The sequence below is a fragment of the Tiliqua scincoides genome, chromosome 14 (assembly GCF_035046505.1).
Source record: "Tiliqua scincoides isolate rTilSci1 chromosome 14, rTilSci1.hap2, whole genome shotgun sequence".
Classification (NCBI taxonomy): domain Eukaryota; kingdom Metazoa; phylum Chordata; class Lepidosauria; order Squamata; family Scincidae; genus Tiliqua; species Tiliqua scincoides.
This window is the reverse complement of record NC_089834.1, coordinates 3,473,056-3,489,046: the sequence shown is the minus strand read 5'-3', so window position 1 is coordinate 3,489,046 and position 15,991 is coordinate 3,473,056. Positions and strand designations below refer to the sequence as shown.

The 15,991-nt window shown below is 41.7% G+C and overlaps 1 protein-coding gene across 5 annotated transcripts in view; it reads right to left on the bottom strand.

The window, feature by feature from the left end:
* The window catches only part of SFSWAP (splicing factor SWAP), a 110,660-nt gene that overhangs the window by 89,311 nt on the left and 5,358 nt on the right, over positions 1–15,991 (bottom strand). For 3 of the 5 annotated variants that reach the window (XM_066609595.1, XM_066609592.1, XM_066609591.1), the window contains exons 2-7: positions 11,364–11,533; positions 10,635–10,769; positions 8,827–8,909; positions 4,497–4,722; positions 2,809–2,909; positions 1,332–1,473 (exon numbers count right to left, since the gene is read on the bottom strand). In XM_066609595.1, coding sequence (XP_066465692.1) covers positions 1,332–1,473; positions 2,809–2,909; positions 4,497–4,722; positions 8,827–8,909; positions 10,635–10,769; positions 11,364–11,533 — 857 coding nt within the window. Of the gene's footprint in view, positions 1–1,331; positions 1,474–2,808; positions 2,910–4,496; positions 4,723–8,826; positions 8,910–10,634; positions 10,770–11,363; positions 11,534–11,914; positions 12,069–15,991 lie in introns of all 5 variants that reach the window. The other 2 variants (XM_066609593.1, XM_066609594.1) reach the window with 2 other exon arrangements.

The following is a 15,991-nucleotide window of genomic DNA, read 5'->3' as shown; positions in this document are numbered from 1 at the left end:
TTGAGAACACACAGCTTTGAGCATATCTACGATTCCCATCCATACTAATTGCCCCAGGCATCCAAAGGTTTGGAAACACGGCCCTAGGTTCTCTTTGCATTCAGACCTGAATGGAAAACAACTTCAAAAGTGTCCGAGTTGGTGAAACTCTTTCGTTACTCTAAACTATTCTCAGCATTCCATCAAATGTTAGATGCAATATTATGCCTGTCACCAATTGCGTCATTAGCTGTGGCTACGCAAACAGCCTGCTAGATATCCACATCTATATTTGTGACAGATCAAACACTGATGCTGCTTTGAACCTCTAGGGAAAAAAATAAAATATTCCCAAGTCATTGGTATCTCTAGAGACAGTATCAGCCTTTCTTTAAAAAATGAAAAAAAAATAACCCTGCTTTAAAAAAAAGGCTTTGATACAAAAATCTGAACAGCGGATGACATTTTTAATAACTTGAATGCTACTTTCCTCCTCCCGAACCTCAATTAAAGGAGCGCCAAGGTCTTAAATCAGTGGTTCTCAAACTTGTTCACATCAGGACCCACTTTTTAAAACAACCCTGTATTGGGACCCATGTAGGTTTACCAGACTTACAAAAAGGAGATCAAGAAAGAAATAATATTTTATTAATTTATTTATAAATTAGAATCCACAAAAAGATTCTAAAACTATATTTTCACACAAGCTTGCAACCTGCAGGAGTTTAGCTACATAACTGATTTTTCAAATAGTCTCAGTGCTTGAAGCAATTAGTTATCTCAGGGGTGTCAAATTCGTTTCATACCAAGGTCCGAACAGCATTCATGGTGCCTGCTGAGGGCCAGAAGTGATGTCATTAATTGGGTCATAACAAAAAATAAGCACTTTTCACTTAGGAACTCATTAGCTGCAAATGACAGAAGAGAAAACACACAAATCTTGATCATATTTCAGTTATGGGAGAGCCCAATTTTTCATGTGGGCTGTCCTTATAGCAGTAACAGCACTGCTCAGTAGCTGAGAGCCTGAGGGTCGGATAAAAAGCTTCCGCAGGCCACATCCAGCCCCCGGGTCTTATATTTGACACCCCTGAGTTATCTGATCTTTCCATCACCGTTTGGTAATCCACCAAAAATCAGGTCGCAACCTACCACTGGGTCCTGACCCACAGTTTGAGAACCACAGGTTTAAACGCATGAAAGAAAACCATGGAGCAAACCTGCAACACGCAGAAGTGGTGAGGTTAATGAATACTATTTAGTGAACAGCACAATTTGCCTCGCCCACTTCTTGCTAATGAATTTTAAAAGGGAGAACATCCTCCATCCTCCTTTTATCACAATGTACTTACGATCAGAAGGATATTCTACTTGCGACGAGGACGCTTGAACGGCTGTTCCTTCAGAGAGCTGTGGGGCAGCCAAGTTATTGTCGGCCTGAGCCTTGCGAACGAGGGCAGCCAGCGGGTGATCAGGATCCACCACCTTCAAAGGCTGCAGGGGAGGGAAGTTCAAGACTTTCAGCACTAATGTCTTACCTTGGACTTCCTAGGACCAGTTTATTTATTTACAACCCCATGTTTGAAGAGGTGGAAGGGCAGATTTTACTTTAAAAGCCTGAAGCTGGCATCTGAACTCTCTGAAGAGGCAGGAATATTATGACTTGGGGAGAAAGCTGCAAAATTAACCTGTCGTTCTCCAGTAAGCACACAAAAACATGATCTATCATTGGCACATTGACACTCACATGAAATTGAGCACAGTTAGGGACGGGGAAGGGGGAGAAAGCCCTAACCTGCAGTAGAGGTGTAGTGGTTCTGGACTTAGACCCAATCCAGATTCAAGTCCGCGCTCAATCACTAAGCTTCCTGGGTGTCCTTGAACACCCAGTCACTATCAGTCACTATCTAGATATAGTCACTATCTCCCAGCCTCACAGGACCGTTGTGACAAAAAGAGGGATGGAATTGCGTATATCACCCTGAGCTCCTTGGAGGAAGGGGTGGTACAAAAATGAGAAAATAAAGGTCTAAAAAAAAAAACAACCACTCATAAAATCCCCCATTTTAAAACAAATGCAAAGTGCAGATTCACCTCATAGTCATTTTAGCACCTAGCTTCTGGAGAACTCAAAAGCTTGCATACTTCTTGTTAACACTTAGGTTGGTCCTAAATACCCTGTTGCTTTGAGACTGTTTTCTAATAATAACCAAACATGGCTGCTTGCAATTTGTTTACCTTGATAGCACCCACTAGGATTTTTCCAAGGCAGTCAACTGAGCCTTTAGCAGAGATTTAAATCCAGTACTCAATCATCGGGCTTCAAACATAAATCAAAGTCTACTGTATGTGTCCTAGAAACAGCACTCACGACAGGATATATGCCTTTATGACCAGTTCTCTTCACTTTGACAGGACAAAGATTAAGCCTGACTATCTTGCAAAGGTCATGTAGCAGCTCTATATACACATGTATTTTATTTAATGTCACTGATGGATCAAAGGAGTATTTGCTTAACTGAGTCAAGCTAATTAAGAAGGCTCTTCTGTCATTTCCTGTAGAAGTTAAGGAATGTTGCTGCAAACACTGCCTGAGGTACTCAGAACCATGCAACTTGGGTTGTTGGACTTGTATTCCAAGCAGCCTGAAAGGCCAGGTAAAGGGGGACTTCCAAGGCAAAGGAGAGTTATGCCACTCAAAATGAAAACCCACTGGATGTATGTAAACCCTTAAGCTTTTCTGGATCTACACTACTGAGACAATCTGCTAAGTAAGCTGAAGATGTGCCACAAGATATAAAGCTCCAACAGATCTGTGTGGTTGCATACCTTCATAAGCTCCTCAAGTCTGTTGTGCTTTTTAGAGGCAAAGAGGCTTGGATGTAGGTAGTTGTCTCCATCATCGTCATCTTCATCACTGTCTCCCGAACCTGTTAAGAATGACAAGGTTATCTTTTCTGAGTGGCAGGTTATTCAGTGGCTTCCAGAACCTCTGAACATAATTTATTGAAGGTGCTTCTAGCCCAGTTTTTCAGCAACTGAAGGTGGCTTGCTAGAAGTAAAAAAAATAAAAAACCAGCAATATTAACAATAAAAATTAAAAGAGAAATGAAAAAAACACTAGTAGTACAGTACAACAAATAGATCAGCAAAACAAATTCAAAACAGCTAAGAGTCACTAGAGCAGCAATTTTCATTTTCGACTCCTAGCACACAGACAAGGTGCTAAAACTGTCAAAGGCACATCATCAGATTTTGATCACTGACAAGACACACTGTACTGCCAGCACAGTGCTCACATTCTCCAATGGTCCTACTAATAAATGTCCCTCCCCCAAACTCCTGCGGCACATCTGTGGACCATTCGCGGCATACTGGCTGAATATCACAGCACTATTGCAAGAAGAAAATCCTGTAAAAGCAAGTTGAAACAAAAACCTTTCAACTCCAATCCAAAATGCCATCAGAGAGAGTGGTCCTTATCTCAACTGGAAATGAGTCCCACAGGCCTTGTTACAGGTCACTGCCCACCATATGTTTATAGACAATGGTGTTTGCAACTGGGGCCATCTGTGATGATCCAAGCTGACACATATGGAGAGAGACCTGGGTCCCATTAACCTTAAATATTCAACCACAGAATTAATAACTAATCAGACACAGTCACACACACTGACTGTTATGAACACTTTTTAATTTAAGTTGACCATATAAAACCTCTCATCTCTTCACAATCTTTCCAAGATGTGAACTGAAAAGACTATCTTACAATATGCTTAAAATTAAAAGCAGCTATTTCTGTATTTTAGTGGTTTCAACATTCGGGAAGATCCTGAATTATCCAGCATTTAAAAGAAATTCTACAAATGTGAACTTTTTTTCTAATAACCAAAGGGCTGAAAGCGATCAAAAGTTTGGATGTGAATCTGATTTATACCAATACAAATAGGGCTGTAGGGGTGGTACACAAGATCTACGACTCTGACCCCACCCAAAACTGCTTCTAACTACATGACTCCGACTCCACAGCCCTGAACAGAGTCCAAATGAGTCTGGTACCAGAACATAATTAAAACACGGCCTTCATTCTGTCCTCTCAATGCTTCCTTCTGGAACTCTGTACTCAATCCATTTTAGTAACATGAAAAACGAAGTCAAATGTTCCCTGTCAGGAATGTCAAGCCAAATGCCTTCTCAAAGAGAGCTTTCTTGGGGAGCCACAGGGGAGCCACATCAAAGTAGTAAAGATTGCAATTATAATTTTAGGTCTTTAGGAACAGATTTAGAAAGTAACTCTGCTAAACGTTAGAAGTTAGGCAAAGCCCTGCGAGCCCATCATTTTAACACATTTAAATCTCACCATTGCCAGCCAGCCAGCCCACTACAGAACTGCTGATGGCATCCTACAAATTGGCTACAGGAATCAGGGAACTGCTCTCTCAACTGTCAGATGCCAGAGAAATGAATTAAGCCTGCTGTCCCCACATATCCAACACCATTTCAAAACGATCACTTGCCTTTTTCCTCTTCTTTTTTCTTTTCCGAAGGCGCTGCGTACCGTCCCTCTTTCATGGCCTTCTGAATAAACTTGTAGTAAGGATTGAGGTAGTGGTCGAACCGCAGGAAGTCAAACTGAGAATTCCGAGCTTGTTTAGCTTTCAGCATTATCTCAAACTGGGCACCCTGCTTGCAGACAAAATTTGCAGTCCGTTCTATAATGGCGTGCATTTTGGCTGTTGGAGGCTATGAAAAAAAACAACAACAAAAATACTTGTGGCTACCATTTAGGGCAAGTCACCAAATTCAATTCTGCCTGCTGGGGCAGGCACACTCAAAAACAGGAACAGTCTCCCAGGATGTTGTGTCTCAGGACAGCAAACAGATCTGGTATAAAGTTTTTAAAAGATATAATTGCTAATGCACAGGACAAACACAAGGCACTAGAATGAGACTGAGTGGTCAAAGATTTAGGATGGGCACAAGGAAGGATACGGCACATAGTCTATGAAATGCACCAGCCACAAGATGTGGTGATGGTCATTAGCCTGCATGCCTTTAAAAGCAGACTGGATAAATTCACAAATTGAAGGTCTATCGTTGGCTATTCCTAACACTGGCTATATGCTTTCCACAGGTTCAGAATCAGGATGTCTCTCTGCAGATCAGTGGCACAGAAGCAGCGGCAGAAGGTGCATCCCTTCACTTCCTTGGACTTCACTTCCTTCATATGTTCTTAGTACCTAGTACCATCCGCCAACTCTAGGTTCCCAGGCAGAGGTCTTACCCATGAAACCCTTTTACCTGGAGGTGCCAATTCAAACTAAGTCCAGGACCCCTTGCGTGCAATACATGTGAGCTATCAGGCCTCAATGAAGGCAAATTACCAGAGTGCAATGGTTCTCAAACTTTTAGCATCAGGACCCACTTTTTGGAATGAGAATCTATCAGGACTCACCAGAAGTGGTCGTGGCTGGAAGCAAAATCATCAAGCAGGAAAACTTAACAATCCTAGGCTGCAATCCTACCCACACTTACCCAGGAGTAAGTCCCATTTACTATCATTGTTAAAAGCATATAAATAAGCAGCCTGTTAAAAGTACGGATGCGTAACATTTCCCCAAATGTAGTCACATACCGCAGTAGCACCAAGTCTATTAAAAACAAAATATACATTGAAATGAACGGGGACCCATTTGTCCTGACCCACAGTTTGAGAAAAACTGCCAGAGTACACAAGCTTTCGAATGCACAAGAATTCAAGCCTTCATTCAGACTTTGTTATCCACCATGTCAAACAAAGGCCACTTCACACATGTTCATAGGGGAACTGGTAAGGAAAATAAAATTCTTATAAGCCAGAAATAAAATTCTTGCAATTCTTGCAACCAAGCCAGAAGGCATGGTTGGCAGGCTGTGTTCAGCTTGACAAGAGACAACTTGGAAAACTATTTTCAGATCTCATGACTGCAAAAGCCTGATAAATTTACACATGCCAAAGGAGGGGGGTGAGAGACAATTGAGAAGTTCACATTCATCATGTTTCAGCTTTTACAGTTCATTTCAAGACTTGATGGCTCTGGCATGTGTGTTCGCAACAATGTAGAGCCTTCCCCAATACAGAGGCACAGCTTTGCAGGCAAGAAATCTGTTCTGGAGCAAGTATCCTTTTACGACACACCATGTGCAGCTACCAGGCCCTTCTTAGAGAGATGCAATGACACACTCTTGTCTGCTACCACTATGACCTTTTGGTCTTCTCAAACCCAAAACCAGCTAAACTAGCAATGTATCATTTAGGAGCCTGAGAAAAGTACACTGCTCACCACTTTTGTTTAATTTTCCACTCAGCTAACTCTTGTTTTCTTAATTGCATCAAATGCATCTTTTCTGGGTTTTTTTTAAACACCAGTAGCTCTAAAAAGACTCATTGCCACTGAACTGAGCTAGAAAATGAGCCTATTGCAAAACCCTCCTTACACAGTGGGCAGCCAATTCTGTAACAACGGCTTTGTAAGTTTATTATGCAACAACTCAGCGCCTTTCCAATTGCGTGACTATTTTAAAAAGCGACAGGAGAAAGATATTTAAGCAAAAAAGAAACCAAGATTGCAAATGTACACACAGATGCTCAGAGCATGACAGAAGGACTTTGTGCAGCCACTGAAGAGAACTTAAGCACGTTTTTGTGATGTATGTCTCCTTCCATGACAAGATTTAAAGAATGCTGTCACAATAAATAACCTTGATATTGACAGAAAGACATTACAGGTGGTTGTACATTGATAGCTATGACTTCTAGTGCTATGGGTGTGATGGATGAAAAATGATTTTTTGAAATGCATTAGACTAAAACTACAGATGGCACAGAGCCAAGGGCCACATGCTTAGAGTTCAGGGAGGAGCGGGAAGAGGACAACAACAACAACTGGCTCCTGAGGCACCTAGCCACTGCCAACACCTCTTCTAAACAGCAGAAGAAGTGGTAAGAACCCTGAGATGGGAGAGTGGGCCATGCTGTTTCAGACAACAACCAGTTTTGGATGTTCCACCCATGCAAAAACTTTCTGCAAATTGTAAAAAAATAAAACCCACTTTGTGTCTATTTTAAACTGGAAGCTTCTTGGTGCAGAGAACCATCTTCTCACTCTTGGTAAGAAACCACACACAGATGTTAGCAATGAAAAATGGTTTCACATCCAGGAGAGAAAGGGCAGCCCAGGTCCACTGCTGCTGCTCACCCACCTGCAACCTTATGTGGCACAGGTCAATTCTTGTGCCTCAGAACCTGCAAGGCACCCGATTTTGCCACATGTGCAGACTAGCAGAACACAGAACTTCAGGATGTCCTAATGCCCCCACTCAAAACATGGCAATGAAAGTAAGGGCACAATCCGAAGCAGGTCTACTCAGAAGTAAGTCCTATTTTGTTCAACAGGGCTTACTCTCAGGAAAGTGTTGTTAGGATTGCAGCCTAACTCTTGCACGGGGCCTCTCCACAAAAAGCCCACCAACTAAAAGCCTGAACCGCAAGAACCTTTCCTCAATTTTATGTGGTTTAAAAACTGCATATGTGAGCCAACATGAGTTAAACTCTACATGCAAAGGTCCTGCATGAACACTGCCTCCAGTGTATCCGGTTTGGAGGAAGGACAGGCGCATCCCTAAGGAAGGTATGACTGAGTGTCCACCATCCATATCCTCTACAGATCCTTAAATTTATCTGAGCAAACAAGACCATTTTCTGCAAACAACCTACAGCAATGCCCCATAGCAAATACAAACAAATAGCTGCTTTCCTCAGCACTGGTGTACAAACCTCCTATCTGCTGAATACAAAGCTGTCAGACACCAAGACACAGCCATCCACTTAAACTCAATACTCATCCAGTTAAACTCAGTATTTTTTTTTTTACATCCCAAGTATTATTTCAATTAAGAAGCCATCAACAGGTTGTTAATCCATTTCACACCATTAATCTGTCTCATGCTGTTAAGGCAGACAACCCTAACAGCAAGATTTTTTTAGTAGCAGTATTACATATGCAAAAAGATCCGCTTTGGTATATCCTTCCTCAGAATTTGAAACGCCATACTGTGGCACCTTTCGTATTATTTCACTTATCTGAGGAATGCACTGGAGCAGTGTTCCCAAACTGAGACAACTGCTGAAGATGCATCGTTTTCTAAATTGGGTTGCAAAAAGTGTTAACACAGGTGTGCCCCATATCTATTCCACTGACCACCCCCCCATGGATACAGGGGACCCCCCCCCCAACACGACCATTAACATGTTCTAAAGCCTTACAGAGCAAAAATCTGCTTGCTTTTATAGCATCTTGCAGGCTGTCTCATGGCAGTCAGAACACTTAAACCCCAGTGAGGTTTATAGGAAACAGTAACTTCCTGTTGACCTTGTTGGAGTTTTTTTAAGTGTTCCAGCAGCCTCTGCCCCCCCTGCTCCCTGGCCCTCCTCCCAGTTTTGCCACTCCTCACCCTCCCTAAACCTCAAAAAGCCTTCCCACCACCCAGTGGGGACACTTACCACCAGGTGCACTTCTTCAGCATGTTGCCAGCACAAATGCCCAGTGCCAAATGATGTGGGCCTCTCTGCAAGCACTGTTGTGTCTCCAACCTGGGAGACACCAGGCGCTGTGAGTTCAGTGCTGGGACCTATAGGACTGGGCATTCAGACAGTCACATTTTGGAGAAGCTGCTATGTCTTCTGAGACAGTTTTTTAAGAATTGGGCTACCAAGATTTATCTGCACAATTTACAATTTGGGAAAAACTAAAATTCAGCTAGTTTTCAAAACGCCACGAATATAATTGAATTATAAAAAACACTTACCAGTTCCACATCAGAAGGTACATTCAGTCCCATAGGAGCGATAAAAGGTTCTTCATTTTCCTCTTCTCTCTTAGTCATAGCAACTATAAATTAAGGGATATGCTGTAACACAGGACTAGTCTTGCAATCTAAACGCAACACATACACAAACCATATAACAAAACATCCTTAGCATCTCTGACAGCCACATCATCATGCTTTGCTGTAAGTGTCAGTTTTGCTTAAATGTTTATTCTGTTCCCCTGTGCCTGAAAAACATTCTCAAAAATATGAATTGCTTGGGGGGGGGGGGAGAACACAGGCAACAAGCATATCGCAAGGATTTTCAACAACCAGACAAATAAAAAGATGGGGAAAAAAGGACCTCATCAGAAGTTTACATATACAGTAAATAACCTGCTGTATATATTGTTCCAGGGGTTCAGTTTCACAGATGGCAATTCTCAACCCACCACCTGAAAACAAACACCTTGCAAAAGAGGTAGCAGAAATTATCTCTCTCTTTCAAAGCAATTAATTTTTCATTGCAAAGTCCGTATTTGCCGCAGCTGTTCTGAACAAGTTCCAATAAAAAGTGACATGCCAGCATAAGTGGGTTAAGTATACCGTTTTGGATACTAACATATAGGTTAAGTATTAGAAACCTTTCCAATAAACTTATTTTTCAAAGACAGTTATGCATATAATTGAAAACTAAGGCAGTGGTTCCCAAACTACTGGTTCCCGAACCCACCAGTAAGTTGTGACCCTACTTTTGTTGGTTTGCGAAACTGACAGAACAGATTAGTCTTAATGTGCATCAAGGGTTAATAAGCTGCTGCTGGGGGAAGCACTGCTGCCCAATCACCATTATAGCAACACCATTTGGCATTTATAAATCAGGCAGTAGACTCTATGGCCTCTAAAAAGTTTGGGAACTACTGAGCTAAAGTAATGTATTTACAACTCAGCCAAACATGATTTTTAAAGTTTTCTTATTTTGCATTTCATTGCCTTAAATGTGTATGCTTTAAGAATGATTTTTTTTAAACATATGAAGTTTATAAAGAATGTTTAATATTTGTCTTAAGCCAATATGGGTGCCTTTGGGGAAGCAAATGGGATAAAACTGAACAAATAGTGACCGACAAATGTCCCTAATCAGTGCCTCTGGTCTCTGCCACCTGCAGAGGTGACATCCATCTTCCTTATGAGACTTCCTTCTGGCACCACTTGCAGGTTACACACAGGAAGGAAGGCTACTGACAACTCCTTTGCTAGCCCTGGGTCACTTCCAAAGCCTTATCAGGAGACCTGACCATTTGAAGAATCCTGAGAGGGCACAGCAAGAGTGAGGGACAATGCTACAAGCTCCCTCAGTCATTGCGTGCCCTGGGACTTCTAGGGCCCAGAAGATAATACAGCTGAGGTAACCGAGAGAGATCTGCTTCCGGGCGCCCTGTGGATACCAAACACACTGATATTGAGGTCCGCAGGGGAGTCCACAGAGGACTTCCGGTCACATCTGGAGGTGTTCTGAGGCACAGGTAGTCTCCCTACACCTCAGAGGGCCTCCGAGAGGCACTTCTGGTTTCTTGGCAAACCAGAAGTGCCTCTCGGAGGCCTTCTGAGGTTGTGACTGGAGGTCTTCTGTGGGGCCTCCAGATGCAGATTCGGAACCCGCGTTGGGTCAAATCTGCAGGTTCGGAACAAGAGAGTCCACTGTACAGCTTTGAAGCTGATTCTCCCCAAATCCCTAGCGCTACAGCTAACATTCTGAACTTGAACACTACTTCTGAACAAACATTTCTTCCCTGGGAACTACTTACCTTTTGCTTTGGAAGGCTGATCCTCCTCTTCAGTAGGTTCAGAAGGGTCATAATAATCACTACTGTATGTGAATCCCACCGCATTATATGTGCCATCGTCAGCCAAAGCTTCACTCAGCCTCTTATACTCTTCCTCTTGAATAAAAATACAACACTCAATTAGAGAGATGAAGCTGTTTTAGCTTCAGCATTGTGTTCTTGTTTTAAAAGGATGTTAAAGGTTTCAGCCTACCATTCAAACACAAACAGTACAGTGAATTCCCCACAGTGGCTCATCCTGTGGTCACGGATACTTCTGCCAATAAGTTATTGATAACCCCAAGGCGGGGAAGGACAAGGGCAGAAGGCATATGCTTTAGGAGATTATCATTTTTTTCTCCAACTGAGATCAGGGTTTTAAAAAGTTAATCATTCCACTTAAAGCAAAAGACAAAGACATGAACTTTCAGTGATACAGTACTGTTAGTTAAAAGGGTCTCAATTCCCCATCTGCCCCTCAAAAGGTGGGCAATTTCTGTGTGAGGTTCTACATATATAACTATCGTGAGGTCCTCTCAGATACGCAAAGACGCTTGTTTTTCGAATCCACTGGGTACTGTCAAAAATAATATCAGAAAGAGTGAGTATAAAATTGAGTGGAAAAAATTTTTAATATATTTTTTTAAAATTTAATTCAAAAAATTCAATATTCAATGTGTTCTAACTCCGGAAATTGTCCTTGAGTAATACCTTGCCTCGCCTCCTCCTCAAGCAAGTCCGTATGCAAGGCTAAATACCTCTCTTCATCACAGAGGGCTTCTATTCTAGCCTCCTCTTCTGACAACTGGTAATCTCTGTTCCAGGTGGAATACTCAGCATCATATTCAGAGAGGTCATGCAGGTGACCACGCCCATCATACCTGCAACATGAAAAACATGGTCAATGAAAGGACTTTGGGCTTTTGTGTCTGTCACTATACAAAATACCACGCACAATTGAGAAAAAGAAAAGACTTAACGAGTTAAATTAATTTAATCTGACTAATTACTTCTCACCCACTACAAAGCTGCTTTCTCTTTTTTTTAAAGTTTCAATTTCCCCCATAAAGATTGGCTTTTAGAATTAAAGTAAAATATCTTAATACCTTAAGGAGGAACCAAATTTTTCAGAATTCTTACCGTTTATGGTTCAACCAGTCAACACTCCTTTGCCAAAATATATATACTGTACATATATAGAAAGTAGCTTTTTTTGGAAAGGTAAATAGCTTACATTTACACAAACCCAAATACATAAATACCTATCCGCAAGAACCAAACGGTCGCAATTTCCTCGCTTCTTTCTGCTACGCTTGAACTCTCAGGAGAAATCTTCATCAAAGAAACTTGCGTGTCCATTGGAGGTAAAACCATGGCTAGGCTCGGCCCCTAGCCATCCGGCTGAGGAAAGAAGTGCTGGATTATGTGATAGAGAGACACACATATATAGGAACAGTAACACATGTGTGCAATTTAAGGAGGTTCTCTGCAGAAAGTATGGCAACTGTGGGTGGAGGTCACCAGCTCCCTTCAACCAAGGTCAAGTTGCTTAGGCTAGACCTGAGCAGCTGCTCACTTAATCACCTTCGGCAAATAAGAATATCCTCTAGGTGACCAGGCAAAAACATTTTTGTGAACTGGAAGGAAGTGCCACACCTTGACAAGTGGGCTAGTGAACAGCTCTGTGGACTAGTAATTTCTATGAAATTGTGTGCACAAGGCTGGTTTAAGTTACTGAACTGGTTTAAGTTACTTTGGCTAAAATTGCCCATTTATTATTTTTTAAATCCAGGACAAAAACAGCTGCAAGCAATAATAAATGTCACCAATGTGAGAAGGTCTCTGCATCGAAAATGAGGCTGAAGGGGCACAACAGGTCAAAATCAATACAACTAGCAAATGGTTACAAAAACCAGCCTTAAAAATCAAAACGTCTCATCCCAGAAGGAGGATTTTTGCCTTGAATCTGTAACACCAATATTACTTCCTGAGAAGAACAACTATACTGCTCAAGGCAGGAAGGGTTGATTTCCAAAACTGGTGATTAGGGTTTAAAAAACCATGAAATTTCAAACACCTCCATTGCATTTTTAGATGCCTGAAATTTTTCCCACACTCCATCAACACACCAACACAGTCAAGCCTGTTGAAAACATGTTTGTGTCAAACCTCCTTAATTTACAAATGTTGATTATTTGGATTAAAGATCATGTGCATTTGTAGTTTGCTCCCACTGTTTGACCACAGATGACTTATTCCAGATCATGGCATTCAAAACGACACCTTTACTGGCTCTTTGGTTCTGCAGTCGGCCTTCAGAGAAAGGCCAGACAGGATATAAAGAAATAAGTCAGAGAGTGAGCAAGTGTGAATTATTACAGAAAAAAACCTGCCTTTAAATTTAAACTGCTATTTTAAGACAGGAAACACGATGCTATCCTCTTCAAATTTGCCACTGCACGATCAACTCTAGGCACTTGAAATTATCAAAACCAAGGTGTTTAATATTTCTTCCAGACCTTTTACAGAAACTTTTACTCATGTTAAGGCATTTCTGCCCAACTTTGCATATACGCAACAGGGATCAAATGTGTACACCTGTGCGTTGGGCAGAAATGGGTTCAGGTCTCATTGCAAGTTGCTTCCTTTCTTTTGGTAGCTTCAAGTTACTGCTTTGAGAACATCTGTCAAGGATAAAGGTCTGTTCATCCTGGAATCATGTCAACCAACAAGGTTTGTGTGGAAAAGAAACAGAAGGAGCAAGCCACAATATGCTGTGTGCCCCTTTTCAAACCAAAGTCCATCAGATTCTTCAGTGTTGAGGGGATTTCACCACTCTGAAAACGACCCAGCACTAGTATCACTGCACCTCAGTATCATGACACATGCCCTACTCAACTGGCCACTAAAATAAGGAAATGGAAAAGCCAGCTAGTTACAACCACTGAGATCTCTCTAATGTGGTTTTATTTAAAATAAGAGAAATATCTGACAAGAACACAATGCACAAGGATTACATAAGCTTCCATTGAAACACAAGAAAACTTGCAAGAGATGTTCCATCAGGTTGCTGCAGGACCCTGACCGCATGGCTAACAGCCTACAACATCATGAAAGCACATGACTTTGGGATTGAGACAAGCAACAGGACCTCAATATAACGGTTATTAAAAAATAGTAGAGGAAAATAACTAGAATGTTGAACCCAGAAGCAGCAGTCTCTTGTTCAAGTCAGTTTAACCATGAAGCTTCCTGGTAGACTTTAAGGCAGTCACTACATCTCAGTTATCCCTGCCTCACAGGGCTGTTGTGCTACCTGGGTAACCTTTAAGGAAAAGTGGAATAAAAATGTGACAAGCCACAGAACCAAAGCCTCCACAGTGACAGAAATCCACTATATGAGATTGAAACGTCACCAACAGCTCCAGGTTTAACTGCATATTCCTTCAATCTTAGCCTACATCTGATCAGTATTGTTGGAAGCGAAGATGGAAAGACCACATAAAACATTCAGCATACATCACAGAACAGCACTGAAAAAGTCATAAAATGTGATGAGCCACTCTGTCATCAACTAACTTGCAAGTCGACCTAAAATTTAAAGTTATTTTGTTCTTCCTGTACAAAGAAGATGCTAGTCTCCCGTCAGTTCTTAAGGCAAGTCATTATGAAGTTTGGTTTGAAAAGGAAGTCACTTGCACCCCCAAAATATGTACATTCCCATCCTACAATAAGGAGGGGGCCCCCAATAATACAGTCACCTTCTGCCAGAGAGGAAGAGAGAATGAGAGAAGGTCTGAGGTTCCTAGACTAATAAGGGCCTTTTGCTTCTCAACAGTTCAGCACCTACACATTCGTGTTCAGACAGAAAGCAGGCACAGCCTTCCCTGGCTTTACTGAAGTAAAAATAGTTCACCTGTAGTTCAGCATTGTTTAGAGTACATCTAGGCTGCCTCTCAAACAAGAATATTCACAAAGCAGCCATGCAAATGGGGGTGGGGAAAAAAGGTACTTTTCTCTATTAAAAAAAAAAAGCAAGCAACCCTCTGATCACCATCACAACCAATAAGATGTTACAGCAAACACAAGCATTCAGCCTAGTAGCACCTTAAAGACCAACTGATTGCTCTTTTTAGATGCCAATGAACTGCATTTATAGCACCACAACCAAACTGACAAAGGAAACCACCACCCTTCACCACAGGAACACACACACTCCTATATAGTATTGTACTGCTGTTGTAAACCACCTTGTGGACCATTTTGAATGAAAAGCAGAGTATAAATCTAAAAATTCAAAATATAAATGTAACAATAGCTCAGTGATAGAGCCCATGCCTTGCATGCAGAAAGCTCCAGTTAACAAATGCTGGTTTCAAGGAGACATAGGCCCAAATCCTAAACAACTTCCCAGCACTGGCATAGCTGTGCCCATGGGACGTGTGCTGCATCCTGCAGCTGGGTGGCACTCACAGAGGCCTCCTCAAAGTAAGGGAATGTTTGTTCCCTTATGTTGGAGTTGCATTGCCCTTATATCAGTGCTGAAAACTGGGTTAGGATTGTGCTCTTAGGCTGCAATCCTGTATGCACTAGTAGTAAGCCCCACTATAAACAACAGAACTCACTTCAGAGCTGATATGGCTAGGATTGCAATGCGAGTCATGGCTTATTCACCCACTTGGCATGTGTACAACACTTTTCTGAGCATGCAAAGTGTTTCACATCTACTTTATTATCTTGATGCGTGCACATATAAATGTCACATGTATATATCGCACACATGCACACAAGTGTGTGTATTTTACTAAATGTTCTCATATATTTTTATATTAACATGATTGACAGAAAAATTTTAAAAACTCAAGTTAAAATTTTCAGCTTCTCCAGGAACACATGGTCCTGATTTTAATACAAGTCAAGATGGTGACAATTTGAAGAATGCAGAGGGTGGTGGAATCAGTGGCAAGTGCAACTGAATTAAACACACATGCATACCTCAGGTGTTATCTTCAAAATGGAAAAGAGGGGGGACCTGGGAAACTATAGGCCAGTCAGCCTAACATCTATACTGGGTAAGATGGTGGAATGCCTCATCAAAGATAGAATCTCAAAACACATAGACGAACAGGCCTTGCTGAGGGAGAAACAGCATGGCTTCCGTAAGGCTGCAGTAATTTGTCTTGCCTCACAAACCTTTTAGAATTCTTTGAAAACGTCAACAGGCATGTGGATGCGGGAAAACCTGTGGAAATTATATATCTGGACTTTCAGAAGGCATTCCACACGGTCCCTCACCAAAGGATACTGAAAAAACTCCACAGTCAGGGAATTAGAGGACA